The sequence below is a fragment of the Oncorhynchus mykiss genome, chromosome 10, assembly GCF_057628025.1.
Source record: "Oncorhynchus mykiss isolate SJ-2025 chromosome 10, ASM5762802v1, whole genome shotgun sequence".
NCBI lineage: Eukaryota > Metazoa > Chordata > Actinopteri > Salmoniformes > Salmonidae > Oncorhynchus > Oncorhynchus mykiss.
Genome location: NC_143031.1, coordinates 60,141,719 through 60,166,744, shown reverse-complemented (window position 1 = coordinate 60,166,744; position 25,026 = coordinate 60,141,719). Strand labels below are relative to the sequence as shown.

The following is a 25,026-nucleotide window of genomic DNA, read 5'->3' as shown; positions in this document are numbered from 1 at the left end:
GGGTTGTTGTTGGAGAAGCTGTTGTTGCTGTAGGTGAATCTGTGGTTGCTGTAGGTGAATATGTGGTTGTTGTTGGTGTAGCTGTGGTTGTTGTGGGGAAAGCTGTTGTTGCTGTAGGGGCAGCTATCGTTATTGTTGCTGCAGCTGTGATTGTTGTGGGAGCAGCTGGGGTTGTTGAAGCTGCTGTTGTTGAAGGAGCCATTGTAGTTGTAACAGGAACTGTTGTTGCTGTTTGTGCAGCTGTGGTTGTAGTAGGAGAAGCTGTTGTTGGTGTAGGTGAATCTGTGGTTGTCATTGGTGCAGCTGTGTTTGTTGTTGTTGAAGCTGTTGTTGCTGTAGGTGAATCTGTGGTTGTCATTGGTGCAGCTGTGTTTGTTGTTGTTGAAGCTGTTGTTGCTGTAGGTGAATCTGTGGTTGTCATTGGTGCAGCTGTGGTTGTTGTGGGAGCCGCTGTGGTTGTTGTTGGAGTTGCTGTTGTTGTAGGAGCTACTGCAGTTGCAACAAGAGCTGTATTTGCCGCTGGTGCAGCTGTGGTTGTCGACGGTAAAGCTGAGGTTGTTGTGGAAGCATCTGTGGTAACTGTAGGTGGGGCTGTGGCTGTTGTGAAAGAAGCTGTTGCTGTAGGTGCAGCTGTGGTTGTTGAAGGTGACGCTGAGGTCGATGTGTTAGCATCTGTGGTTACTGTAGGTGGAGCTGTGGTTATTGTTGGTGCAGCTGTGGTTGCTGTGGGAGCAGCTGGGGTTGTTGTTGAAGATGCTGTTGTTGTAGGAGCTACTGCAGTTGTAACAAGAGCTGTATTTGCCACTGGTGCAGCTGTGGTTGTTGACGGTAAAGCTGAGGTTGTTGTGGAAGCGTTTGTGGTCGCTGTAAGTGGAGCTGTGGTTGTTGTTGGAGCTGCTGTTGTTGTTGAAACCATTGATGTTGTAACAGGAACTGTTGTTGCCGTTGGTGCAGCTGTGGTTGTTGTGGGAGAAGCTGTTTTTGCTGTAGGTGCAGCTGTGGTTGTCAAAGGTGAAGCTGAGCTCATTGTGGTAGTGGTAGTTGTCACCGTAGGTGGAGCTGTGGTTGTCGTTGGTGCAGCTGTGGTTGTTGTAGTAGCAGCTGGTGTTGTTGTTGGGGCTTCTGTTGTTGTTGGAGCTGCTGTTGTTGTTGAAGCCATTGTTGTTGTAACAGGAATTGTTGGTGCCGTTGGTGCATCTGTAGTTGTTGTGAGAGAAGCTGTTGCTGCTGTAGGTGAAGCTGTGGTTGTAGAAGTTGAAGCTGAGGTCAATGTGGAAGTGTCTGTTGTCGCTGTAGTTAGAGCAATGGTTGACGTTGGTGCAGCTGTGGTTGTTGTGGGAGCAGCTGGGGTTGATGTTGGAGCTGCTGTTGTTGTTGGAGCAATTGTTGTTGTGACAGGAACTGTTGTTGCCGTTGGTGCAGCTGTGGCTGTTGTTGATGAAGCTGTTGTTTCTGTAGGTGAATCTGTCATTGTAGTTGATGAAGCTGTGGTTGTTGTGGAAGCAGCTGGGGTTGTTGTTGGAGAAGCTGTTGTTGCTGTAGGTGAATCTGTGGTTGCTGTAGGTGAATATGTGGTTGTTGTTGGTGTAGCTGTGGTTGTTGTGGGGAAAGCTGTTGTTGCTGTAGGGGCAGCTATCGTTATTGTTGCTGCAGCTGTGATTGTTGTGGGAGCAGCTGGGGTTGTTGAAGCTGCTGTTGTTGAAGGAGCCATTGTAGTTGTAACAGGAACTGTTGTTGCTGTTTGTGCAGCTGTGGTTGTAGTAGGAGAAGCTGTTGTTGGTGTAGGTGAATCTGTGGTTGTCATTGGTGCAGCTGTGTTTGTTGTTGTTGAAGCTGTTGTTGCTGTAGGTGAATCTGTGGTTGTCATTGGTGCAGCTGTGGTTGTTGTGGGAGCCGCTGTGGTTGTTGTTGGAGTTGCTGTTGTTGTAGGAGCTACTGCAGTTGCAACAAGAGCTGTATTTGCCGCTGGTGCAGCTGTGGTTGTCGACGGTAAAGCTGAGGTTGTTGTGGAAGCATCTGTGGTAACTGTAGGTGGGGCTGTGGCTGTTGTGAAAGAAGCTGTTGCTGTAGGTGCAGCTGTGGTTGTTGAAGGTGACGCTGAGGTCGATGTGTTAGCATCTGTGGTTACTGTAGGTGGAGCTGTGGTTATTGTTGTTGCAGCTGTGGTTGCTGTGGGAGCAGCTGGGGTTGTTGTTGAAGATGCTGTTGTTGTAGGAGTTACTTCAGTCGTAACAAGAGCTGTATTTGCCACTGGTGCAGCTGTGGTTGTTGACGGTAAAGCTGAGGTTGTTGTGGAAGCGTTTGTGGTCGCTGTAAGTGGAGCTGTGGTTGTTGTTGGAGCTGCTGTTGTTGTTGAAACCATTGATGTTGTAACAGGAACTGTTGTTGCCGTTGGTGCAGCTGTGGTTGTTGTGGGAGAAGCTGTTTTTGCTGTAGGTGCAGCTGTGGTTGTCAAAGGTGAAGCTGAGCTCATTGTGGTAGTGGTAGTTGTCACCGTAGGTGGAGCTGTGGTTGTCGTTGGTGCAGCTGTGGTTGTTGTAGTAGCAGCTGGTGTTGTTGTTGGGGCTTCTGTTGTTGTTGGAGCTGCTGTTGTTGTTGAAGCCAATGTTGTTGTAACAGGAATTGTTGGTGCCGTTGGTGCAGCTGTGGCTGTTGTTGATGAAGCTGTTGTTTCTGTAGGTGAATCTGTCGTTGTCGTTGGTGCAGCTGTGGTTGTTGTTGGAGTTGCTGTTGTTGTAGGAGCAACTGTAGTTGTAACAAGAGCTGTATTTGCCGCTGGTGCAGCTGTGATTGTCGACGGTGAAGCTGAGGTTGTTGTGGAAGCGTATGTGTTCGCTGTAAATGGAGCTGTGGTTGTTGTTGAAGCTGCTGTTGTTGTTGAAACCATTGATGTTGTAACAGGAACTGTTGTTGCCGTTGGTGCAGCTGTGGTTTTTGTGGGAGAAGCTGTTGTTGCTGTAGGTGCAGCTTTGGTTGTAGAAGTTGAAGGTGAAGCTGAGCTCATTGTGGTAGTGGCAGTTGTCGATTTAGGTGGAGTTGTGGTTGTTGTTGGTTCATTTGTGGTTGTTTTGGGAGAAGCTGGGGTTGATGTACGAGCTGCTGTTGTTGTTTGAGCCATTGTTGTTGTAACGGGACCTGTTGTTTCCGTTGGTGCAGCTGTTGTTGTTGTTGGAGAAGCAGTGGCTGCTGTAGGTGAAGCTGTGGTTCTCGACGGTGAAGCTGAGGTCAATGTGGAAGTGGCTGTTGTCGCTGTAGGTAGAGCAATGGTTGACGTTGGTGCAGCTGTGGTTGTTGTGGGAGCAGTTGGGGTTGTTTTGGGAGCAACTGGTGTTGATGTAGGAGCTGCTGTTGTTGTTGGAGCCATTGTTGTTGTAACAGGACCTGTTGTTTCTGTTGGTGCAGCTGTTGTTGTTGTTGGAGAAGCTGTTGTTGCTGTAGGTGAAACTGTGGTTGTCGAAGGTGAAGCTGAGGTCAATGTGGAAGTGGCTGTTGTCGCTGTAGGTAGAGCAATGGTTGTCGTTGGTGCAGCTGTGATTGTTGTGGGAGCAGCTGGGGTTGATGTTGGAGCTGCTGTTGGTGTTGGAGCAATTGTTGTTGTGACAGGAACTGTTGTTGCCGTTGGTGCAGCTGTGGCTGTTGTTGATGAAGCTGTTGTTTCTGTAGGTGAATCTGTCGTTGTAGTTGATGAAGCTGTGGTTGTTGTGGGAGCGGCAGGGGTTGTTGTTGGAGCTGCTGTGGTTGTTGGAGCCATTGTTGTTGTAACATGAACTGTTGGTGCTGTTGGTGTAGCTGTAGTTGTTGTGGGAAAAGCTGTTGTTGCTGTAGGGGCAGCTGTGGTTGTTGAATGTGACGCTGAGGTTGATTTGGAAGCATCTGTGGTTGCTGTAGGTGGAGCTATCGTTATTGTTGCTGCAGCTGTGGTTGTTGTGGGAGCAGCTGGGGTTGTTGTTGAAGCTGCTGTTGTTGAAGGAGCCATTGTAGTTGTAACAGGAACTGTTGTTGCTGTTGGTGCAGCTGTGGTTGTAGTGGGAGAAGCTGTTGTTGCTGTAGGTGAATCTGTGGTTGTCGTTGGTGCAGCTGTGTTTGTTGTTGGAGAAGCTGTGATTGTTTTGGGAGCAGCTTGGGTTGATGTAGGAGCTGCTGTTGTTGTTTGAGCCATTGTTTTTGTAACGGGACCTGTTGTTTCCGTTGGTGCAGCTGTTGTTGTTGTTGGAGAAGCAGTTGCTGCTGTAGGTGAAGCTGTGGTTGTCGACGGTGAAGCTGAGGTCAATGTGGAAGTGGCTGTTGTCGCTGTAGTTAGAGCAATGGTTGACGTTGGTGCAGCTGTGGTTGTTGTGGGAGCAGCTGGAGTTGATGTTGGAGCTGCTGTTGTTGTTGGAGCAATTGTTGTTGTGACAGGAACTGTTGTTGCCGTTGGTGCAGCTGTGGCTGTTGTTGATGAAGCTGTTGTTTCTGTAGGTGAATCTGTCGTTGTAGTTTGTGCAGCTGTGGTTGTTGTTAGAGTTGCTGTTGTTGTAGGAGCAACTGTAGTTGTAACAAGAGCTGTATTTGCCGCTGGTGCAGCTGTGATTGTCGACGGTGAAGCTGAGGTTGTTGTGGAAGCGTATGTGTTCGCTGTAAATGGAGCTGTGGTTGTTGTTGAAGCTGCTGTTGTTGTTGAAATCATTGATGTTGTAACAGGAACTGTGGTCGCTGTTGGTGCAGCTGTGGTTGTTGTGGGAGAAGCTGTTTTTGCTATAGGTGCAGCTGTGGTTGTCAAAGGTGAAGCTGAGCTCATTGTGGTAGTGGTAGTTGTCACCGTAGGTGGAGCTGTGGTTGTCGTTGGTGCAGCTGTGGTTGTTGTAGTAGCAGCTGGTGTTGTTGTTGGGGCTTCTGTTGTTGTTGGAGCTGCTGTTGTTGTTGAAGCCAATGTTGTTGTAACAGGAATTGTTGGTGCCGTTGGTGCATCTGTAGTTGTTGTGAGAGAAGCTGTTGTTGCTGTAGGTGCAGCTGTGGTTGTAGAAGTTGAAGGTGAAGCTGAGCTCATTGTGGTAGTGGCAGTTGTCGATTTAGGTGGAGTTGTGGTTGTTGTTGGTTCAGCTGTGATTGTTTTGGGAGAAGCTGGGGTTGATGTAGGAGCTGCTGTTGTTGTAGAAGTTGAAGGTGAAGCTGAGGTCAATGTGGAAGTGGTTGTTGTTGCTGTAGGTAGAGCAATGGTTGCCGTTGGTGCAGCTGTGGCTGTTGTTGATGAAGCTGTTGTTTCTGTAGGTGAATCTGTCATTGTAGTTGATGAAGCTGTGGTTGTTGTGGGAGCAGCTGAGGTTGTTGTTGGAGAATCTGTTGTTGCTGTAGGGGAATCTGTGGTTGCCGTTGGTGTAGCTGTGGTTGTTGTGGGAGCAGCAGGGGTTTTTGTTGGAGCTGCTGTGGTTGTTGGAGCCATTGTTGTTGTGACAGGAACTGTTGTTGCCGTTGGTGCAGCTGTGGCTGTTGTTGATGAAGCTGTTGTTTCTGTAGGTGAATCTGTCGTTGTAGTTGATGAAGCTGTGGTTGTTGTGGGAGCGGCAGGGGTTGTTGTTGGAGCTGCTGTGGTTGTTGGAGCCATTGTTGTTGTAGCATGAACTGTTGGTGCTGTTGGTGTAGCTGTGGTTGTTGTGGGAAAAGCTGTTGTTGCTGTAGGGGCAGCTGTGGTTGTTGAATGTGACGCTGAGGTCGATTTGGAAGCATCTGTGGTTGCTGTAGGTGGAGCTATCGTTATTGTTGCTGCAGCTGGGGTTGTTGTTGAAGCTGCTGTTGTTGAAGGAGCCATTGTAGTTGTAACAGGAACTGTTGTTGCTGTTGGTGCAGCTGTGGTTGTAGTGGGAGAAGCTGTTGTTGCTGTAAGTGAATCTGTGGTTGTCGTTGGTGCAGCTGTGTTTGTTGTTGGAGAAGCTGTTGTTGCTGTAGGTGAATCTGTGGTTGTCGTTGGTGCAGCTGTGGTTGTTTTGGGAGCCGCAGTGGTTGTTGTTGGAGTTGCTGTTGTTGTAGGAGCTACTGTAGTTGTAACAAAAGCTGTAATTGCCGCTGGTGCAGCTGTGATTGTCGACGGTGAAGCTGAGGTTGTTGTGGAAGCGTATGTGGTCGCTGTAAATGGAGCTGTGGTTGTTGTGGAAGCTGCTGTTGTTGTTGAAACCATTGATGTTGTAACAGGAACTGTTGTTGCCGTTGGTGCAGCTGTGGTTGTTGTGGTAGAAGCTGTTTTTGCTGTAGGTGCAGCTGTGGTTGTCAAAGGTGAAGCTGAGCTCATTGTGGTAGTGGTAGTTGTCGATTTAGGTGGAGTTGTGGTTGTTGTTGGTTCAGCTGTGATTGTTTTGGGAGAAGCTGTTGTTGCTGTAGGTGCAGCTGTGGTTGTAGAAGTTGAAGGTGAAGCTGAGCTCATTGTGGTAGTGGCAGTTGTCGATTTAGGTGGAGTTGTGGTTGTTGTTGGTTCAGCTGTGATTGTTTTGGGAGAAGCTGGGGTTGATGTAGGAACTGCTGTTGTTGTAGAAGTTGAAGGTGAAGCTGAGGTCAATGTGGAAGTGGTTGTTGTTGCTGTAGGTAGCGCAATGGTTGCCGTTGGTGCAGCTGTGGTTGTTGTTGATGAAGCTGTTGTTTCTGTCGGTGAATCTGTCGTTGTAGTTGATGAAGCTGTGGTTGTTGTGGGAGCAGCTGAGGTTGTTGTTGGAGAATCTTTTGTTGCTGTAGGGGAATCTGTGGTTGCCGTTGGTGTAGCTGTGGTTGTTGTGGGAGCAGCAGGGGTTTTTGTTGGAGCTGCTGTGGTTGTTGGAGCCATTGTTGTTGTCACATGAACTGTTGGTGCCGTTGGTGTAGCTATGGTTGTTGTGGGAAAAGCTGTTGTTGCTGTAGGGGCAGCTGTGGTTGTTGAATGTGACGCTGAGGTCGATTTGGAAGCATCTGTGGTTGCTGTAGGTTGAGCTATCGTTATTGTTGCTACAGCTGTGGTTGTTGTGGGAGAAGCTGTTGTTGCTGTAAGTGAATCTGTGGTTGTCGTTGGTGCAGCTGTGTTTGTTGTTGGAGAAGCTGTTGTTGCTGTAGGTGAATCTGTGGCTGCCGCTGGTGCAGCTGTGGTTGTCGACGGTGAAGCTGAGGTTGTTGTGGAAGCGTCTGTGGTCGCTGTAAGTAGAGCTGTGGTTGTTGTTGGAGCTGCTATTGTTGTTGAAACCATTGAAGTTGTAACAGGAACTGTTGTTGCCGTTGGTGCAGCTGTGGTTGTTGTTGGAGCTGCTGTTGTTGTTGAAGCCATTGTTGTTGTTACAGGAATTGTTGTTGCATCTGTAGTTGTTGTGAGAGAAGCTCTTGTTGCAGTAGGTGCAGCTGTGGTTGTTGATGCCAGCGCTTCGGATGTTGTTGCTGCAGCTCTTGTTGTGGTAGCTGCAACTGTGGTTGTTGTGGGAGACGCTGTGGTTGTTGTGGGAGAAGCTGTGGTTGTTGTGGGAGAAGCTGTGGTTGTAGTAGCAGCTGGTGTTGTTGTTGGGGCTTCTGTTGTTGTTGGAGCTGCTGTTGTTGTTGAAGCCATTGCTGTTGTTACAGGAATTGTTGTTGCATCTGTAGTTGTTGTGAGAGAAGCTGTTGTTGCAGTAGGTGCAACTGTGGTTGTTGATGCCAGCGCTTCGGATGTTGTTGCTGCAGCTCTTGTTGTGGTAGCTGCAACTGTGGTTGTTGTGGGAGACGCTGTGGTTGTTGTGGGAGAAACTGTGGTTGTTGTGGGAGAAGATGTGGTTGTTATGGGAGAAGCTGTGGTTTTTGTGGGAGAATCAGTGATTGCTGTTGGAGCAGCTGTGGTTGTTGAGGCCAGAGCTTCGGTTGTTGTTGCTGCAGCTTTTGTTGTTGTACCTGCAACTGTGGTTGTTGTGGGAGAAGCTGTGGTTGTTGTGGGAGAAGCTGTGGTTGTAGTTTGTGCAGCTGTGGTTGTTGTTGGAGCAGCTGTGGTTGTTGTGGGAGAAGCTGTGGTTGTTGTGGGAGAAGCTGTGGTTGTTGTGGAAGAAGCTGTGGTTGTTGTGGGAGAAGCTGTTGTTGTAGTTTGTTCAGCTGTGGTTGTTGTTGGAGTAGCTGTGGTTGTTGAGGCCAGCACTTCGGTTGTTGTTGCTGCAGCTGTGGTTTTTGTAGCTGCAACTGTGTTTGTTGTCGGAGAAGCTGTGGTTGTTGTGGGAGACGCTGTGGTTGTTATGAGAGAAGCTGTGGTTGTTGTGGGAGAAGCTGTGGTTGTTGTGGGAGAAGCTGTGGTTGTTGTGGGAGAAGCTGTGGTTGTCGTTTGTGCAGCTGTGGTTGTTGTTGGAGCAGCTGTGGTTGTTGAGGCCAGCACTTCGGTTGTTTTTGCTGAAGCTTTGGTTGTTGTAGCTGCATCTGTGGTTGTTGTGGGAGATTCTGTGGATGTTGTGGTAGGAGCTGTGGTTGTTGTGGGAGAAGCTGTGGTTGTTGTGGGAGAAGCTGTTGTTGTATTTTGTTCAGCTGTGGTTGTTGTTGGAGTAGGTGTGGTTGTTTCGGCCAGCACTTCGGTTGTTGTTGCTGCAGCTGTGGTTTTTGTAGATGCAACTGTGTTTGTTGTCGGAGAAGCTGTTGTTGTTGTGGGAGACGCTGTGGTTGTTATGAGAGAAGCTGTGGTTGTTGTGGGAGAAGCTGTTGTTGCAGTTTGTGCAGCTGTGGTTGTTGTTGGAGTAGCTGTGGTTGTTGATGCCAGCACTTCGGTTGTTGTTGCTGCAGCTGTGGTTTTCGTAGCTGCAACTGTGTTTGTTGTGGGAGAAGCTGTGGTTGTTGTGGGAGACGCTGTGGTTGTTATGAGAGAAACTGTGGTTGTTGTGGGAGAAGCTGTGGTTGTTGTGGGAGAAGCTGTGGTTGTCGTTTGTGCAGCTGTGGTTGTTGAGGCCAGCACTTCGGTTGTTATTGCTGAAGCTTTTGTTGTTGTAGCTGCAACTGTGGTTGGTGTGGGAGATTCTGTGGTTGTTGTGGTATGAGCTGTGGTTGTTGTGGGAGAAGCTGTGGTTGTTGTGGGAGAATCTGTGGTTGTTGTGGGATAAGCTGTGGTTGTTGTGGGAGAAGCTGTTGTTGTAGTTTGTTCAGCTGTGGTTGTTGTTGGAGTAGCTGTGGTTGTTGAGGCCAGCACTTTGGTTGTTGTTGCTGCAGCTGTGGTTTTTGTAGCTGCAACTGTGTTTGTTGTGGGAGAAGCTGTGGTTGTTGTGGGAGACGCTGTGTTTGTTATGAGAGAAGCTGTGGTTGTTGTGGGAGAAGCTGTTGTTGCAGTTTGTGCAGCTGTGGTTGTTGTTGGAGCAGCTTTGGTTGTTGTGGGAGAAGCTGTGGTTGTTGTGTGAGAAGCTGTGGTTGTTGTGGGAGAAGCTGTGGTTGTTGTGGGAGAAGCTGTGGTTGTTGTTGAAGCTGCTGTTGTTGAAGGAGCCATTGTAGTTGTAACAGGAATTGTTGTTGCTGTTGGTGCAGCTGTGGTTGTAGTGGGAGAAGCTGTTGTTGCTGTAAGTGAATCTGTGGTTGTCGTTGGTGCAGCTGTGTTTGTTGTTGGAGAAGCTGTTGTTGCTGTAGGTGAATCTGTGGTTGTCGTTGGTGCAGCTGTGGTTGTTTTGGGAGCCACAGTGGTTGTTGTTGGAGTTGCTGTTGTTGTAGGAGCTACTGTAGTTGTAACAAGAGCTGTATTTGCCGCTGGTGCAGCTGTGGTTGTCGACGGTGAAAATGAGGTTGTTGTGGTAGCTGCAACTGCGGTTGTTGTGGGAGACGCTGTGGTTGTTGTGGGAGAAGCTGTGGTTGTTGTGGGAGAAGCTGTGGTTGTAGTAGCAGCTGGTGTTGTTGTTGGGGCTTCTGTTGTTGTTGGAGCTGCTGTTGTTGTTGAAGCCATTGTTGTTGTTACAGGAATTGTTGTTGCATCTGTAGTTGTTGTGAGAGAAGCTGTTGTTGCAGTAGGTGCAGCTGTGGTTGTTGATGCCAGCGCTTCGGATGTTGTTGCTGCAGCTCTTGTTGTGGTAGCTGCAACTGTGGTTGTTGTGGGAGACGCTGTGGTTGTTGTGGGAGAAACTGTGGTTGTTGTGGGAGAAGCTGTGGTTTTTGTGGGAGAAGCTGTGGTTTTTGTGGGAGAATCAGTGATTGCTGTTGGAGCAGCTGTGGTTGTTGAGGCCAGAGCTTCGGTTGTTGTTGCTGCAGCTTTTGTTGTTGTAGCTGCAACTGTGGTTGTTGTGGGAGAAGCTGTGGTTGTTGTGGGAGAAGCTGTGGTTGTAGTTTGTGCAGCTGTGGTTGTTGTTGGAGCATCTGTGGTTGTTGAGGACAGCGATTCAGTTGTTGTTGCTGCAGCTTTTATTGTTGTAGCTGCAACTGTGATTGTTGTTGGAGCAGCTGTGGTTGTTGTGGGAGAAGTTGTGGTTGTTGTGGGAGAAGCTGTCGTTGTTGTGGGAGAAGCTGTGGTTGTTGTGGGAGACGCTGTGGTTGTTGTGGGAGAAACTGTGGTTGTTGTGGGAGAAGATGTGGTTGTTATGGGAGAAGCTGTGGTTTTTGTGGGAGAATCAGTGATTGCTGTTGGAGCAGCTGTGGTTGTTGAGGCCAGAGCTTCGGTTGTTGTTGCTGCAGCTTTTGTTGTTGTAGCTGCAACTGTGGTTGTTGTGGGAGAAGCTGTGGTTGTTGTGGGAGAAGCTGTGGTTGTAGTTTGTGCAGCTGTGGTTGTTGTTGGAGCAGCTGTGGTTGTTGTGGGAGAAGCTGTGGTTGTTGTGGGAGAAGCTGTGGTTGTTGTGGAAGAAGCTGTGGTTGTTGTGGGAGAAGCTGTTGTTGTAGTTTGTTCAGCTGTGGTTGTTGTTGGAGTAGCTGTGGTTGTTGAGGCCAGCACTTCGGTTGTTGTTGCTGCAGCTGTGGTTTTTGTAGCTGCAACTGTGTTTGTTGTCGGAGAAGCTGTGGTTGTTGTGGGAGACGCTGTGGTTGTTATGAGAGAAGCTGTGGTTGTTGTGGGAGAAGCTGTGGTTGTTGTGGGAGAAGCTGTGGTTGTTGTGGGAGAAGCTGTGGTTGTCGTTTGTGCAGCTGTGGTTGTTGTTGGAGCAGCTGTGGTTGTTGAGGCCAGCACTTCGGTTGTTTTTGCTGAAGCTTTGGTTGTTGTAGCTGCATCTGTGGTTGTTGTGGGAGATTCTGTGGATGTTGTGGTAGGAGCTGTGGTTGTTGTGGGAGAAGCTGTGGTTGTTGTGGGAGAAGCTGTTGTTGTAGTTTGTTCAGCTGTGGTTGTTGTTGGAGTAGGTGTGGTTGTTTCGGCCAGCACTTCGGTTGTTGTTGCTGCAGCTGTGGTTTTTGTAGATGCAACTGTGTTTGTTGTCGGAGAAGCTGTTGTTGTTGTGGGAGACGCTGTGGTTGTTATGAGAGAAGCTGTGGTTGTTGTGGGAGAAGCTGTTGTTGCAGTTTGTGCAGCTGTGGTTGTTGTTGGAGTAGCTGTGGTTGTTGATGCCAGCACTTCGGTTGTTGTTGCTGCAGCTGTGGTTTTCGTAGCTGCAACTGTGTTTGTTGTGGGAGAAGCTGTGGTTGTTGTGGGAGACGCTGTGGTTGTTATGAGAGAAACTGTGGTTGTTGTGGGAGAAGCTGTGGTTGTTGTGGGAGAAGCTGTGGTTGTCGTTTGTGCAGCTGTGGTTGTTGAGGCCAGCACTTCGGTTGTTATTGCTGAAGCTTTTGTTGTTGTAGCTGCAACTGTGGTTGGTGTGGGAGATTCTGTGGTTGTTGTGGTATGAGCTGTGGTTGTTGTGGGAGAAGCTGTGGTTGTTGTGGGAGAATCTGTGGTTGTTGTGGGATAAGCTGTGGTTGTTGTGGGAGAAGCTGTTGTTGTAGTTTGTTCAGCTGTGGTTGTTGTTGGAGTAGCTGTGGTTGTTGAGGCCAGCACTTTGGTTGTTGTTGCTGCAGCTGTGGTTTTTGTAGCTGCAACTGTGTTTGTTGTGGGAGAAGCTGTGGTTGTTGTGGGAGACGCTGTGTTTGTTATGAGAGAAGCTGTGGTTGTTGTGGGAGAAGCTGTTGTTGCAGTTTGTGCAGCTGTGGTTGTTGTTGGAGCAGCTTTGGTTGTTGTGGGAGAAGCTGTGGTTGTTGTGTGAGAAGCTGTGGTTGTTGTGGGAGAAGCTGTGGTTGTTGTGGGAGAAGCTGTGGTTGTTGTTGAAGCTGCTGTTGTTGAAGGAGCCATTGTAGTTGTAACAGGAATTGTTGTTGCTGTTGGTGCAGCTGTGGTTGTAGTGGGAGAAGCTGTTGTTGCTGTAAGTGAATCTGTGGTTGTCGTTGGTGCAGCTGTGTTTGTTGTTGGAGAAGCTGTTGTTGCTGTAGGTGAATCTGTGGTTGTCGTTGGTGCAGCTGTGGTTGTTTTGGGAGCCACAGTGGTTGTTGTTGGAGTTGCTGTTGTTGTAGGAGCTACTGTAGTTGTAACAAGAGCTGTATTTGCCGCTGGTGCAGCTGTGGTTGTCGACGGTGAAAATGAGGTTGTTGTGGTAGCTGCAACTGCGGTTGTTGTGGGAGACGCTGTGGTTGTTGTGGGAGAAGCTGTGGTTGTTGTGGGAGAAGCTGTGGTTGTAGTAGCAGCTGGTGTTGTTGTTGGGGCTTCTGTTGTTGTTGGAGCTGCTGTTGTTGTTGAAGCCATTGTTGTTGTTACAGGAATTGTTGTTGCATCTGTAGTTGTTGTGAGAGAAGCTGTTGTTGCAGTAGGTGCAGCTGTGGTTGTTGATGCCAGCGCTTCGGATGTTGTTGCTGCAGCTCTTGTTGTGGTAGCTGCAACTGTGGTTGTTGTGGGAGACGCTGTGGTTGTTGAGGGAGAAACTGTGGTTGTTGTGGGAGAAGCTGTGGTTTTTGTGGGAGAAGCTGTGGTTTTTGTGGGAGAATCAGTGATTGCTGTTGGAGCAGCTGTGGTTGTTGAGGCCAGAGCTTCGGTTGTTGTTGCTGCAGCTTTTGTTGTTGTAGCTGCAACTGTGGTTGTTGTGGGAGAAGCTGTGGTTGTTGTGGGAGAAGTTGTGGTTGTAGTTTGTGCAGCTGTGGTTGTTGTTGGAGCATCTGTGGTTGTTGAGGACAGCGATTCAGTTGTTGTTGCTGCAGCTTTTATTGTTGTAGCTGCAACTGTGATTGTTGTTGGAGCAGCTGTGGTTGTTGTGGGAGAAGTTGTGGTTGTTGTGGGAGAAGCTGTCGTTGTTGTGGGAGAAGCTGTGGTTGTTGTGGGAGAAGCTGTGGTTGTTGTGGGAGAAGCTGTGGTTGTCGTTTGTGCAGCTGTGGTTGTTGTTGGAGCAGCTGCGGTTGTTGAGGCCAGCACTTCGGTTGTTTTTGCTGAAGCTTTTGTTGTTGTAGCTGCATCTGTGGTTGTTGTGGGAGATTCTGTGGATGTTGTGGTAGGAGCTGTGGTTGTTGTGGGAGAAGCTGTTGTTGTTGTGGGAGACGCTGTGGTTGTTATGAGAGAAGCTGTGGTTGTTGTGGGAGAAGCTGTTGTTGCAGTTTGTGCAGCTGTGGTTGTTGTTGGAGTAGCTGTGGTTGTTGAGGCCAGCACTTCGGTTGTTGTTGCTGCAGCTGTGGTTTTTGTAGCTGCAACTGTGTTTGTTGTCGGAGAAGCTGTGGTTGTTGTGGGAGACGCTGTGGTTGTTATGAGAGAAGCTGTGGTTGTTGTGGGAGAAGCTGTGGTTGTTGTGGGAGAAGCTGTGGTTGTCGTTTCTGCAGCTGTGGTTGTTGAGGCCAGCACTTCGGTTGTTATTGCTGAAGCTTTTGTTGTTGTAGCTGCAACTGTGGTTGTTGTGGGAGAAGCTGTGGTTGTTGTGGGAGAAGCTGTGGTTGTAGTTTGTGCAGCTGTGGTTGTTGTTGGAGCATCTGTGGTTGTTGAGGACAGCGTTTCAGTTGTTGTTGCTGCAGCTTTTATTGTTGTAGCTGCAACTGTGATTGTTGTTGGAGCAGCTGTGGTTGTTGTGGGAGAAGTTGTGGTTGTTGTGGGAGAAGCTGTGGTTGTTGTGGGAGAAGCTGTGGTTGTTGTGGAAGAAGCTGTGGTTGTTGTGGGAGAAGCTGTTGTTGTAGTTTGTTCAGCTGTGGTTGTTGTTGGAGTAGCTGTGGTTGTTGAGGCCAGCACTTCGGTTGTTGTTGCTGCAGCTGTGGTTTTTGTAGCTGCAACTGTGTTTGTTGTCGGAGAAGCTGTGGTTGTTGTGGGAGACGCTGTGGTTGTTATGAGAGAAGCTGTGGTTGTTGTGGGAGAAGCTGTGGTTGTTGTGGGAGAAGCTGTGGTTGTTGTGGGAGAAGCTGTGGTTGTCGTTTGTGCAGCTGTGGTTGTTGTTGGAGCAGCTGTGGTTGTTGAGGCCAGCACTTCGGTTGTTTTTGCTGAAGCTTTTGTTGTTGTATCTGCATCTGTGGTTGTTGTGGGAGATTCTGTGGATGTTGTGGTAGGAGCTGTGGTTGTTGTGGGAGAAGCTGTTGTTGTTGTGGGAGACGCTGTGGTTGTTATGAGAGAAGCTGTGGTTGTTGTGGGAGAAGCTGTTGTTGCAGTTTGTGCAGCTGTGGTTGTTGTTGAAGTAGCTGTGGTTGTTGAGGCCAGCACTTCGGTTGTTGTTGCTGCAGCTGTGGTTTTTGTAGCTGCAACTGTGTTTGTTGTTGGAGAAGCTGTGGTTGTTTTGGGAGACGCTGTGGTTGTTATGAGAGAAGCTGTGGTTGTTGTGGGAGAAGCTGTTGTTGCAGTTTGTGCAGCTGTGGTTGTTGTTGGAGCAGCTTTGGTTGTTGTGGGAGAAGCTGTGGTTGTTGTGTGAGAAGCTGTGGTTGTTGTGGGAGAAGCTGTGGTTGTTGTGGGAGAAGCTGTGGTTGTTGTTGAAGCTGCTGTTGTTGAAGGAGCCATTGTAGTTGTAACAGGAACTGTTGTTGCTGTTGGTGCAGCTGTGGTTGTAGTGGGAGAAGCTGTTGTTGCTGTAAGTGAATCTGTGGTTGTCGTTGGTTCAGCTGTGTTTGTTGTTGGAGAAGCTGTTGTTGCTGTAGGTGAATCTGTGGTTGTCGTTGGTGCAGCTGTGGTTGTTTTGGGAGCCACAGTGGTTGTTGTTGGAGTTGCTGTTGTTGTAGGAGCTACTGTAGTTGTAACAAGAGCTGTATTTGCCGATGGTGCAGCTGTGGTTGTCGACGGTGAAAATGAGGTTGTTGTGGTAGCTGCAACTGTGGTTGTTGTGGGAGAAGCTGTGGTTGTTGTGGGAGAAGCTGTGGTTGTAGTAGCAGCTGGTGTTGTTGTTGGGGCTTCTGTTGTTGTTGGAGCTGCTGTTGTTCTTGAAGCCATTGTTGTTGTTACAGGAATTGTTGTTGCATCTGTAGTTGTTGTGAGAGAAGCTGTTGTTGCAGGAGGTGCAGCTGTGGTTGTTGATGCCAGCGCTTCGGATGTTGTTGCTGCAGCTCTTGTTGTGGTAGCTGCAACTGTGGTTGTTGTGGGAGACACTGTGGTTGTTGTGGGAGAAACTGTGGTTGTTGTGGGAGAAGCTGTGGTTGTTGTGGGAGAAGCTGTGGTTTTTGTGGGAGAATCAGTGATTGCTGTTGGAGCAGCTGTGGTTGTTGAGGCCAGCACTTCGGTTGTTTTTGCTGAAGCTTTTGTTGTTGTAGCTGCATCTGTGGTTGTTGTGGGAGATTCTGTGGATGTTGTGGTAGGAGCTGTGGTTGTTGTGGGAGAAGCTGTTGTTGTTGTGGGAGACGCTGTGGTTGTTATGAGAGAAGCTGTGGTTGTTGTGGGAGAAGCTGTGGTTGTTGTGGGAGAAGCTGTGGTTGTCGTTTCTGCAGCTGTGGTTGTTGAGGCCAGCACTTTGGTTGTTGTTGCTGCAGCTGTGCTTTTTGTAGCTGCAACTGTGTTTGTTGTCGGAGAAGCTGTGGTTGTTGTGGGAGACGCTGTGGTTGTTATGAGAGAAGCTGTGGTTGTTGTGGGAGAAGCTGTGGTTGTTGTGGGAGAAGCTGTGGTTGTCGTTTCTGCAGCTGTGGTTGTTGAGGCCAGCACTTTGGTTGTTGTTGCTGCAGCTGTGCTTTTTGTAGCTGCAACTGTGTTTGTTGTGGGAGAAGCTGTGGTTGTTGTGGGAGACGCTGTGGTTGTTATGAGAGAAGCTGTGGTTGTTGTGGGAGAAGCTGTTGTTGCAGTTTGTACATCTGTGGTTGTTGTTGGAGCAGCTGTGGTTGTTGAGGCCAGCACTTCGGTTGTTGTTGCTGCAGCTCTTGTTGTTGTAGCTGCAACTGTGGTTGTTGTGGCATAAGCTGTGGTTGTTGTGGTAGGAGCTGTGGTTGTTGTGGGAGAAGTTGTGGTTGTTGTGGGAGAAGCTGTGGTTGTTGTGGGAGAAGCTGTGGTTGTTGTGGGAGAAGCTGTTGTTGTAGTTTGTGCAGCTGTGGTTGTTGTTGGAGCAGCTGTGGTTGTTGAGGCCTGCACTTCGGTTGTTGTTGCTGCAACTGTGGTTGTTGTGGCATAAGCTGTGGTTGTTGTGGTAGGAGCTGTGGTTGTTGTGGGAGAAGTTGTGGTTGTTGTGGGAGAAGCTGTGGTTGTTGTGGGAGAAGCTGTGGTTGTTGTGGGAGAAGCTGTGGTTGTTGTGGGAGAAGCTGTTGTTGTAGTTTGTGCAGCTGTGGTTGTTGTTGGAGTAGCTGTGGTTGTTGAGGCCAGCACTTTGGTTGTTGTTGCTGCATCTGTGGTTTTTGTAGCTGCAACTGTGTTTGTTGTGGGAGAAGCTGTGGTTGTTGTGGGAGACGCTGTGGTTGTTATGAGAGAAGCTGTGGTTGTTGTGGGAGAAGCTGCTGTTGCAGTTTGTGCAGCTGTGGTTGTTGTTGGAGCAGCTGTGGTTGTTGTGGGAGAAACTGTGGTTGTCGTTTGTGCTGCTGTGGTTGTTGTTGGAGAAGCTGTGGTTGTTCTGGGAGAAGCTGTGGTTGTCGTTTGTGCAGCTTTGGTTGTTGAGGCCAGCACTTCGGTTGTTATTGCTGAAGCTTTTGTTGTTGTAGCTGCAACTGTGGTTGGTTTGGGAGATTCTGTGGTTGTTGTGGTAGGAGCTGTGGTTGTTGTGGGAGAAGCTGTGGTTGTTGTGGGAGAAGCTGTGGTTGTTGTGTGAGAAGCTGTGGTTGTTGTGGGAGAAGCTGTGGTTGTTGTGGGAGAAGCTGTGGTTGTCGTTTGTGCTGCTGTGGTTGTTATTGGAGCAGCTGTGGTTGTTGAGGCCAGCACTTCGGTTGTTATTGCTGAAGCTTTTGTTGTTGTAGCTGCAACTGTGGTTGTTGTGGGAGATTCTGTGGTTGTTGTGGGAGAAGCTTTGGTTGTTGTGGGAGAAGCTGTGGTTGTCGTTTGTACATCTGTGGTTGTTGTTGGAGCAGCTGTGGTTGTTGAGGCCAGCACTTCGGTTGTTGTTGCTGCAGCTCTTGTTGTTGTAGCTGCAACTGTGGTTGTTGTGGCATAAGCTGTGGTTGTTGTGGTAGGAGCTGTGGTTGTTGTGGGAGAAGCTGTGGTTGTTGTGTGAGAAATTGTGGTTGTTTTGGGAGAAGCTGTGGTTGTTGTGGGAGAAGCTGTGGATGTCGTTTGTCTAGCTGTGGTTGTTGTTGGAGCAGCTGTGGTTGTTGAGACCAGCACTTCGGTTGTTATTGCTGAAGCTTTTGTAGTTGTAGCTGCAACTGTGGTTGTTGTGGGAGATTCTCTGGTTGTTGTGGGAGAAGCTGTGGTTGTTGTGTGAGAAGCTGTGGTTCTTGTGGGAGAAGCTGTGGTTGTTGTGGGAGAAGCTGTGGTTGTTGTGGGAGAAGCTGTGGTTGTTGTGGGAGAAGCTGTGGTTGTCGTTTGTGCTGCTGTGGTTGTTATTGGAGCAGCTGTGGTTGTTGAGGCCAGCATTTCGGTTGTTATTGCTGTAGCTTTTGTTGTTGTAGCTGCAACTGTGGTTGTTGTGGGAGATTCTGTGGTTTTTGTGGTAGGAGCTGTGGTTGTTGTGGGAGAAGCTGTGGTTGTTGTGGGAGAATCTGTGGTTGTTGTGGGAGAATCTGTGGTTGTTGTGGGAGAAGCTGTTGTTGTAGTTTGTGCAGCTGTGGTTGTTGTTGGAGTAGCTGTGGTTGTTGAGGCCAGCACTTTGGTTGTTGTTGCTGCAGCTGTGGGTTTTGTAGCTGCAACTGTGTTTGTTGTGGGAGAAGCTGTGGTTGTTGTGGGAGACGCTGTGGTTGTTATGAGAGAAGCTGTGGTTGTTGTGGGCGAAGCTGTTGTTGCAGTTTGTACATCTGTGGTTGTTGTTGGAGCAGCTGTGGTTGTTGAGGCCAGCACTTCGGTTGTTGTTGCTGCAGCTCTTGTTGTTCTAGCTGCAACTGTGGTTGTTGTGGCATAAGCTGTGGTTGTTGTGGTAGGAGCTGTGGTTGTTGTGGGAGAAGTTGTGGTTGTTGTGGGAGAAGCTGTGGTTGTTGTGGGAGAAGCTGTGGTTGTAGTTTGTGCAGCTGTGGTTGTTGTTGGAGCAGCTGTGGTTGTTGAGGCCTGCACTTCGGTTGTTGTTGCTGCAACTGTGGTTGTTGTGGCATAAGCTGTGGATGTTGTGGTAGGAGCTGTGGTTGTTGTGGGAGAAGTTGTGGTTGTTGTGGGAGAAGCTGTGGTTGTTGTGGGAGAAGCTGTGGTTGTTGTGGGAGAAGCTGTGGTTGTTGTGGGCGAAGCTGTTGTTGCAGTTTGTACATCTGTGGTTGTTGTTGGAGCAGCTGTGGTTGTTGAGGCCAGCACTTCGGTTGTTGTTGCTGCAGCTCTTGTTGTTCTAGCTGCAACTGTGGTTGTTGTGGCATAAGCTGTGGTTGTTGTGGTAGGAGCTGTGGTTGTTGTGGGAGAAGTTGTGGTTGTTGTGGGAGAAGCTGTGGTTGTTGTGGGAGAAGCTGTGGTTGTAGTTTGTGCAGCTGTGGTTGTTGTTGGAGCAGCTGTGGTTGTTGAGGCCTGCACTTCGGTTGTTGTTGCTGCAACTGTGGTTGTTGTGGCATAAGCTGTGGATGTTGTGGTAGGAGCTGTGGTTGTTGTGGGAGAAGTTGTGGTTGTTGTGGGAGAAGCTGTGGTTGTTGTGGGAGAAGCTGTGGTTGTTGTGGGAGAAGCTGTGGTTGTTGTGGGAGAAGCTGTTGTTGTAGTTTGTGCAGCTGTGGTTGTTGTTGGAGTAGCTGTGGTTGTTGAGGCCAGCACTTTGGTTGTTGTTGCTGCATCTGTGGTTTTTGTAGCTGCAACTGTGTTTGTTGTGGGAGAAGCTGTGGTTGTTGTGGGAGACGCTGTGGTTGTTATGAGAGAAGCTGTGGTTGTTGTGGGAGAAGCTGTTGTTGCAGTTTGTGCAGCTGTGGTTGTTGTTGGAGCAGCTGTGGTTGTTGTGGGAGAAACTGTGGTTGTCGTTTGTGCTGCTGTGGTTGTTGTTGGAGAAGCTGTGGTTGTTTTGGGAGAAGCTGTGGTTGTCGTTTGTGCAGCTTTGGTTGTTGAGGCCAGCACTTTGGTTGTTGTTGTTGCAGCTCTTGTTGTTCTAGCTGCAACTGTGGTTGTTGTGGCATAAGCTGTGGTTGTTGTGGTAGGAGCTGTGGTTGTTGTGGGAGAAGTTGTGGTTGTTGTGGGAGAAGCTGTGGTTGTTGTGGGAGAAGCTGTGGTTGTAGTTTGTGCAGCTGTGGTTGTTGTTGGAGCAGCTGTGGTTGTTGAGGCCAGCACTTCGGTTGTTGTTGCTGCAGCTCTTGTTGTTCTAGCTGCAACTGTGGTTGTTGTGGCATAAGCTGTGGTTGTTGTGGTAGGAGCTGTGGTTGTTGTGGGAGAAGTTGTGGTTGTTGTGGGAGAAGCTGTGGTTGTTGTGGGAGAAGCTGTGGTTGTAGTTTGTGCAGCTGTGGTTGTTGTTGGAGCAGCTGTGGTTGTTGAGGCCTGCACTTCGGTTGTTGTTGCTGCAACTGTGGTTGTTGTGGCATAAGCTGTGGATGTTGTGGTAGGAGCTGTGGTTGTTGTGGGAGAAGTTGTGGTTGTTGTGGGAGAAGCTGTGGTTGTTGTGGGAGAAGCTGTGGTTGTTGTGGGAGAAGCTGTGGTTGTTGTGGGAGAAGCTGTTGTTGTAGTTTGTGCAGCTGTGGTTGTTGTTGGAGTAGCTGTGGTTGTTGAGGCCAGCACTTTGGTTGTTGTTGCTGCATCTGTGGTTTTTGTAGCTGCAACTGTGTTTGTTGTGGGAGAAGCTGTGGTTGTTGTGGGAGACGCTGTGGTTGTTATGAGAGAAGCTGTGGTTGTTGTGGGAGAAGCTGTTGTTGCAGTTTGTGCAGCTGTGGTTGTTGTTGGAGCAGCTGTGGTTGTTGTGGGAGAAACTGTGATTGTCGTTTGTGCTGCTGTGGTTGTTGTTGGAGAAGCTGTGGTTGTTTTGGGAGAAGCTGTGGTTGTCGTTTGTGCAGCTTTGGTTGTTGAGGCCAGCACTTCGGTTGTTATTGCTGAAGCTTTTGTTGTTGTAGCTGCAACTGTGGTTGGTTTGGGAGATTCTGTGGTTGTTGTGGTAGGAGCTGTGGTTGTTGTGGGAGAAGCTGTGGTTGTTGTGGGAGAAGCTGTGGTTGTTGTGTGAGAAGCTGTGGTTGTTGTGGGAGAAGCTGTGGTTGTTGTGGGAGAAGCTGTGGTTGTCGTTTGTGCTGCTGTGGTTGTTATTGGAGCAGCTGTGGTTGTTGAGGCCAGCACTTCGGTTGTTATTGCTGAAGCTTTTGTTGTTGTAGCTGCAACTGTGGTTGTTGTGGGAGATTCTGTGGTTGTTGTGGGAGAAGCTTTGGTTGTTGTGGGAGAAGCTGTGGTTGTCGTTTGTACATCTGTGGTTGTTGTTGGAGCAGCTGTGGTTGTTGAGGCCAGCACTTCGGTTGTTGTTGCTGCAGCTCTTGTTGTTGTAGCTGCAACTGTGGTTTTTGTGGCATAAGCTGTGGTTGTTGTGGTAGGAGCTGTGGTTGTTGTGGGAGAAGCTGTGGTTGTTGTGGGAGAAGCTGTTGTTGTAGTTTGTGCAGCTGTGGTTGTTGTTGGAGCAGCTGTGGTTGTTGAGGCCAGCACTTCGGTTGTTGTTGCTGCAACTGTGGTTGTTATAGCTGCAACTGTGATTGTTGTGGAAGAAGCTGTGGTTGTTGTGGGAGACGCTGTGGTTGTTATGAGAGAAGCTGTGGTTGTTGTGGGAGAAGCTGTTGTTGAAGTTTGTGCAGCTGTGGTTGTTGTTGGAGCAGCTGTGGTTGTTGAGGCCAGCACTTCGGGTGTTATTGCTGAAGCTTTTGTTGTTTTCGCTGCAACTGTGGTTGTTGTGGGAGATTCTGTGGTTGTTGTGGGAGAAGCTGTGGTTGTTGTGTGAGAAGCTGTGGTTGTTCTGGGAGAAGCTGTGGTTGTTGTGGGAGAAGCAGTGGTTGTCGTTTGTGCAGATGTGGTTGTTGTTGGAGCAGCTGTGGTTGTTGTGTGATAAGCTGTGGTTGTTGTGGGAGAAGCTGTGGTTGTTGTGGGAGAAGCTGTGGTTGTTGTGGGAGAAGCTGTGGTTGTTGTGGGAGAAGCTGTGGTTGTTGTGTGAGAAGCTGTGGTTGTTGTGGGAGAAGCTGTGGTTGTTGTGGGAGAAGCTGTGGTTGTCGTTTGTGCAGATGTGGTTGTTGTTGGAGCAGCTGTGGTTGTTGTTGGAGCAGCTGTGGTTGTTGTGTGAGAAGCTGTGGTTGTTGTGGGAGAAGCTGTGGTTGTTGTGGGAGAAGCTGTGGTTGTTGTGGGAGAAGCTGTGGTTGTTGTGGGAGAAGCTGTGGTTGTCGTTTGTGCTGCTGTGGTTGTTATTGGAGCAGCTGTGGTTGTTGAGGCCAGCACTTCGGTTGTTATTGCTGAAGCTTTTGTTGTTGTAGCTGCAACTGTGGTTGTTGTGGGAGATTCTGTGGTTGTTGTGGGAGATTCTGTGGTTGTTGTGGGATAAGCTTTGGTTGTTGTGTGAGAAGCTGTGGTTGTTGTGGGAGAAGCTGTGGTTGTTGTGGGAGAAGCTGTGGTTGTCGTTTGTACATCTGTGGTTGTTGTTGGAGCAGCTGTGGTTGTTGTGGGAGAGGCTGTGGTTGTTGTGGGAGAAGCTGTGGTTGTTGTAGGAGAAGCTGTGGTTGTTGTGGGAGAGGCTGTGGTTGTCGTGGGAGAAGCTGTGGTTGTTGTGAGAGAAGCTGTGGTTGTTGTGGGAGAAGCTGTTGTTGTAGTTACTGCAGCTGTGGTTGTCGTTGGTGCACCTGTGGTTGTTGAGGCCAGTGCTTCGGTTGTTGTTGCTGCAGCTTCTGTTGTTGTAGCTGCAACTGTGGTTGTTGTGGGAGAATCTTTGGTTGTTATGAGAGAAGCTGTGGTTTGTTTGGGAGAAACTGTGGTTGTTGTGGGAGAAGCTGTGGTTGTTGTGGGAGAAGCTGTGGTTTTTGTGGGAGAATCAGTGATTGATGTTGGAGCAGCTGTGGTTGTTGAGGCCAGAGCTTCGGTTGTTGTTGCTGCAGCTTCTGTTGTTGTAGCTGCAACTGTGGTTGTTGTGGGAGAAGCTGTGGTTGTTGTGGGAGAAGCTGTGGTTGTTGTGGTAGAAGCTGTGGTTGTTGTGGGAGAATCTGTGGTTGTTGTGGGAGAAGCTGTAGTTTTGGGAGAAGCTGTGGTTGTTGTGTGAGAAGTTGTGAATGTTGTGGGAGAAGCTGTGGTTGTTGTGGGAGAAGCTGTGGTTGTTGTGAGAGAAGCTTTGGTTGTTGTGGGAGAAGCTGTGGTTGTTGTGGGAGAAGCTGTGGTTGTTGTGGGAGAAGCTGTGGTTGTTGTGGGAGAAGCTGTGGTTGTTGTTGGAGAAGCTGTGTTTTTTGTGGGAGAATCAGTGATTGCTGTTGCAGCAGCTGTGGTTGTTGAGGCCAGAGCTTTGGTTGTTGTTGCTGCGGCTTTTGTTGCTGTAGCTGCAACTGTGGTTGTTGTGGGAGAAGCTGTGGTTGTTGTGGGAGAAGCTGTGGTTGTTGTGGTAGAAGCTGTGGTTGTTGTGGGAGAATCTGTGGTTGTTGTGGGAGAAGCTGTGGTTGTTGAGGCCAGAGCTTCGGTTGTTGTTGCTGCAGCTTTTGTTTTTGTAGCTGCAACTGTGGTTGTAGTGGGAGAAGCTGTGGTTGTTGTGGTAGAAGCTGTGATTGTTGTGGGAGAAGCTGTGGGTGTTGTGGGAGAAGCTGTGTTTGTTGTGGGAGAAGCTGTGGTTGTTGTGTGAGAAGTTGTGAATGTTGTGGGAGAAGCTGTGGTTGTTGTGGGAGAAGCTGTGGTTGTAGTTTGTGCAGCTGTGGTTGTTGTTGGAGCATCTGCGGTTGTTGAGGCCAGCACTTCAGTTGTTGTTGCTGCAGCTCTTGTTGTTGTAGCTGCAACTGTGGTTGTAGTGGGAGAAGCTGTGGTTGTTGTGGTAGAAGCTGTGGTTGTTGTGGGAGAAGCTGTGGGTGTTGTGGGAGAAGCTGTGTTTGTTGTGGGAGAAGCTGTGGTTGTTGTGTGAGAAGTTGTGAATGTTGTGGGAGAAGCTGTGGTTGTTGTGGGAGAAGCTGTGGTTGTTGAGGCCAGCACTTCGGTTGTTGTTGCTGCAGCTTTTGTTGTTGTAGCTGCAACTGAGGTTGTTGTGGGAGAAGCTGTGGTTGTTGTGGGAGAAGATGTGGTTGTTGTGGGAGAGTCTGTGATTGCTGTTGGAGCAGCTGTGGTTGTTGAGGCCAGAGCTTCGGTTGTTGTTGCTGCAGCTTTTGTTGTTGTAATTGCAACTGTGGTTGTTGTGGGAGAAGCTGTGGTTGTTGTGGGAGATGCTGTGGTTGTTGTGAGAGAAGCTGTGGTTATTGTGGGAGAAGCTGTTGTTGTAGTTTGTGCAGCTGTGGTTGTTGTTGGAGCAGCTGTGGTTGTTGAGGCCAGCACTTTGGTTGTTGTTGCTGCAACTGTGATTGTTGTGGGAGAAGCTGTGGTTGTTGTTGGAGAAGCTGTTGTTGATGTGGAAGCTTTTGTTGGAGCTGCTGTAGTTGTGGGAACATTCTTGGTTATTGTGGGTGCAGTTGTGGTTGTTGTGGGAGCTGCCTTTGATGTAAGTGCCATATTAATTGCTGAGGTCACTGTGGAAACATCTATGGTCTCCGTAGGTTGAGGTGTGGTTGTCGTTGGTGCAGCTGTGGTTGTTGAGTGTGTGGCTGTGCTTTTTGTAGCCACAGCTGTACTTGTCAAAGCTGCAGCTGTGTATGTCATCAGTGTTTCTGTGGTTGTTTGGTGAACAGCTGTTGTTGTTGAGATGGCTGTAGTTGTTGTGGGTGAATCTGTGATTGCTGTTGGAGCAGTTGTGGTTGTTGTGGCCAGGGCTTCGGTTGTTGTTGCCACATCTTTTGTTGTTTCAGCAACTGTGGTTGTTGTAGGAATAGTTGTTGTTGTTATGGGAGAAGCTGTTGTTTTTGTAGCCACATCTGTGCTTGTTGAAGCCGTAGGTGTAGATGTCATTGGTGTTGTTGTGGGTGTTGTTGTGGTTGTTGTGGGTATGACTTTGGTTGTTGTAGGGGAAGCTGCTATGGTTGTGGGAGCTGCTGTAGCCTTCTTGGGAGAAAAAGTTGTTGTTTTGGGTGTATCTGTGGTTGTTGTGGGGGCAGATGTGGTTGTTGTAGGGAGGAATTTGGTTGTTGTAGCCACAGCTGTGGTTGCTGTAGGAGAATCTGTGGTTGTTGTGGGAACAGATGTGGTTGTTGTAGGGGAAGCTGTTGTTGGAGCTGCTGCAGTTGTTGTGGGAGACACTGTGGTTGTTGTGGGAGACACTGTGGTTGTTGTGGGTGCATCTATGGGTTTTTTGGGAACAGCTTTTGTTGTTGTTGGGACGGCTGTGATTGTTTGTTGATGGCAGGGTTCTGGGTGTTGTTCCCGGTGATGTTGTTGTTCTTGCAGCTGGTGATGTTGTGGGCGCAGCTGTGTTTTTTTTTGCGACTTCTCTTCTCGTCGTATCCGCAGCTGTGGTTGTTGTGGGTGCAACTTTGTTTTTTCTTGCCTCAGCTCTTCTTTTCGTACCCACAGCGTGGTTGTTGTGGGAGCAGCTGTAGTCGTCATTGCTGCGGCTGTGGTTGTTGTGGGAGCAGCTGTTGTTGTTGTGGGCTCAGCTGTGGTTGATTGTGCTGACACAGTTGTCAAGATTGTTGTTGCCGTAAGTA

At 49.0% G+C, this 25,026-nt stretch overlaps 1 protein-coding gene across 1 annotated transcript in view; it reads right to left on the bottom strand.

The window, feature by feature from the left end:
• The window catches only part of LOC149980107 (uncharacterized), a 35,409-nt gene that overhangs the window by 5,694 nt on the left and 4,689 nt on the right, over positions 1–25,026 (bottom strand). Inside the window, exon 3 of the mRNA XM_090187242.1 lies at positions 1–25,026. This exon is cut by the window's left edge and continues 3,701 nt beyond it. Within this exon, the coding sequence (XP_090043368.1) occupies positions 1–25,026 (25,026 nt within the window).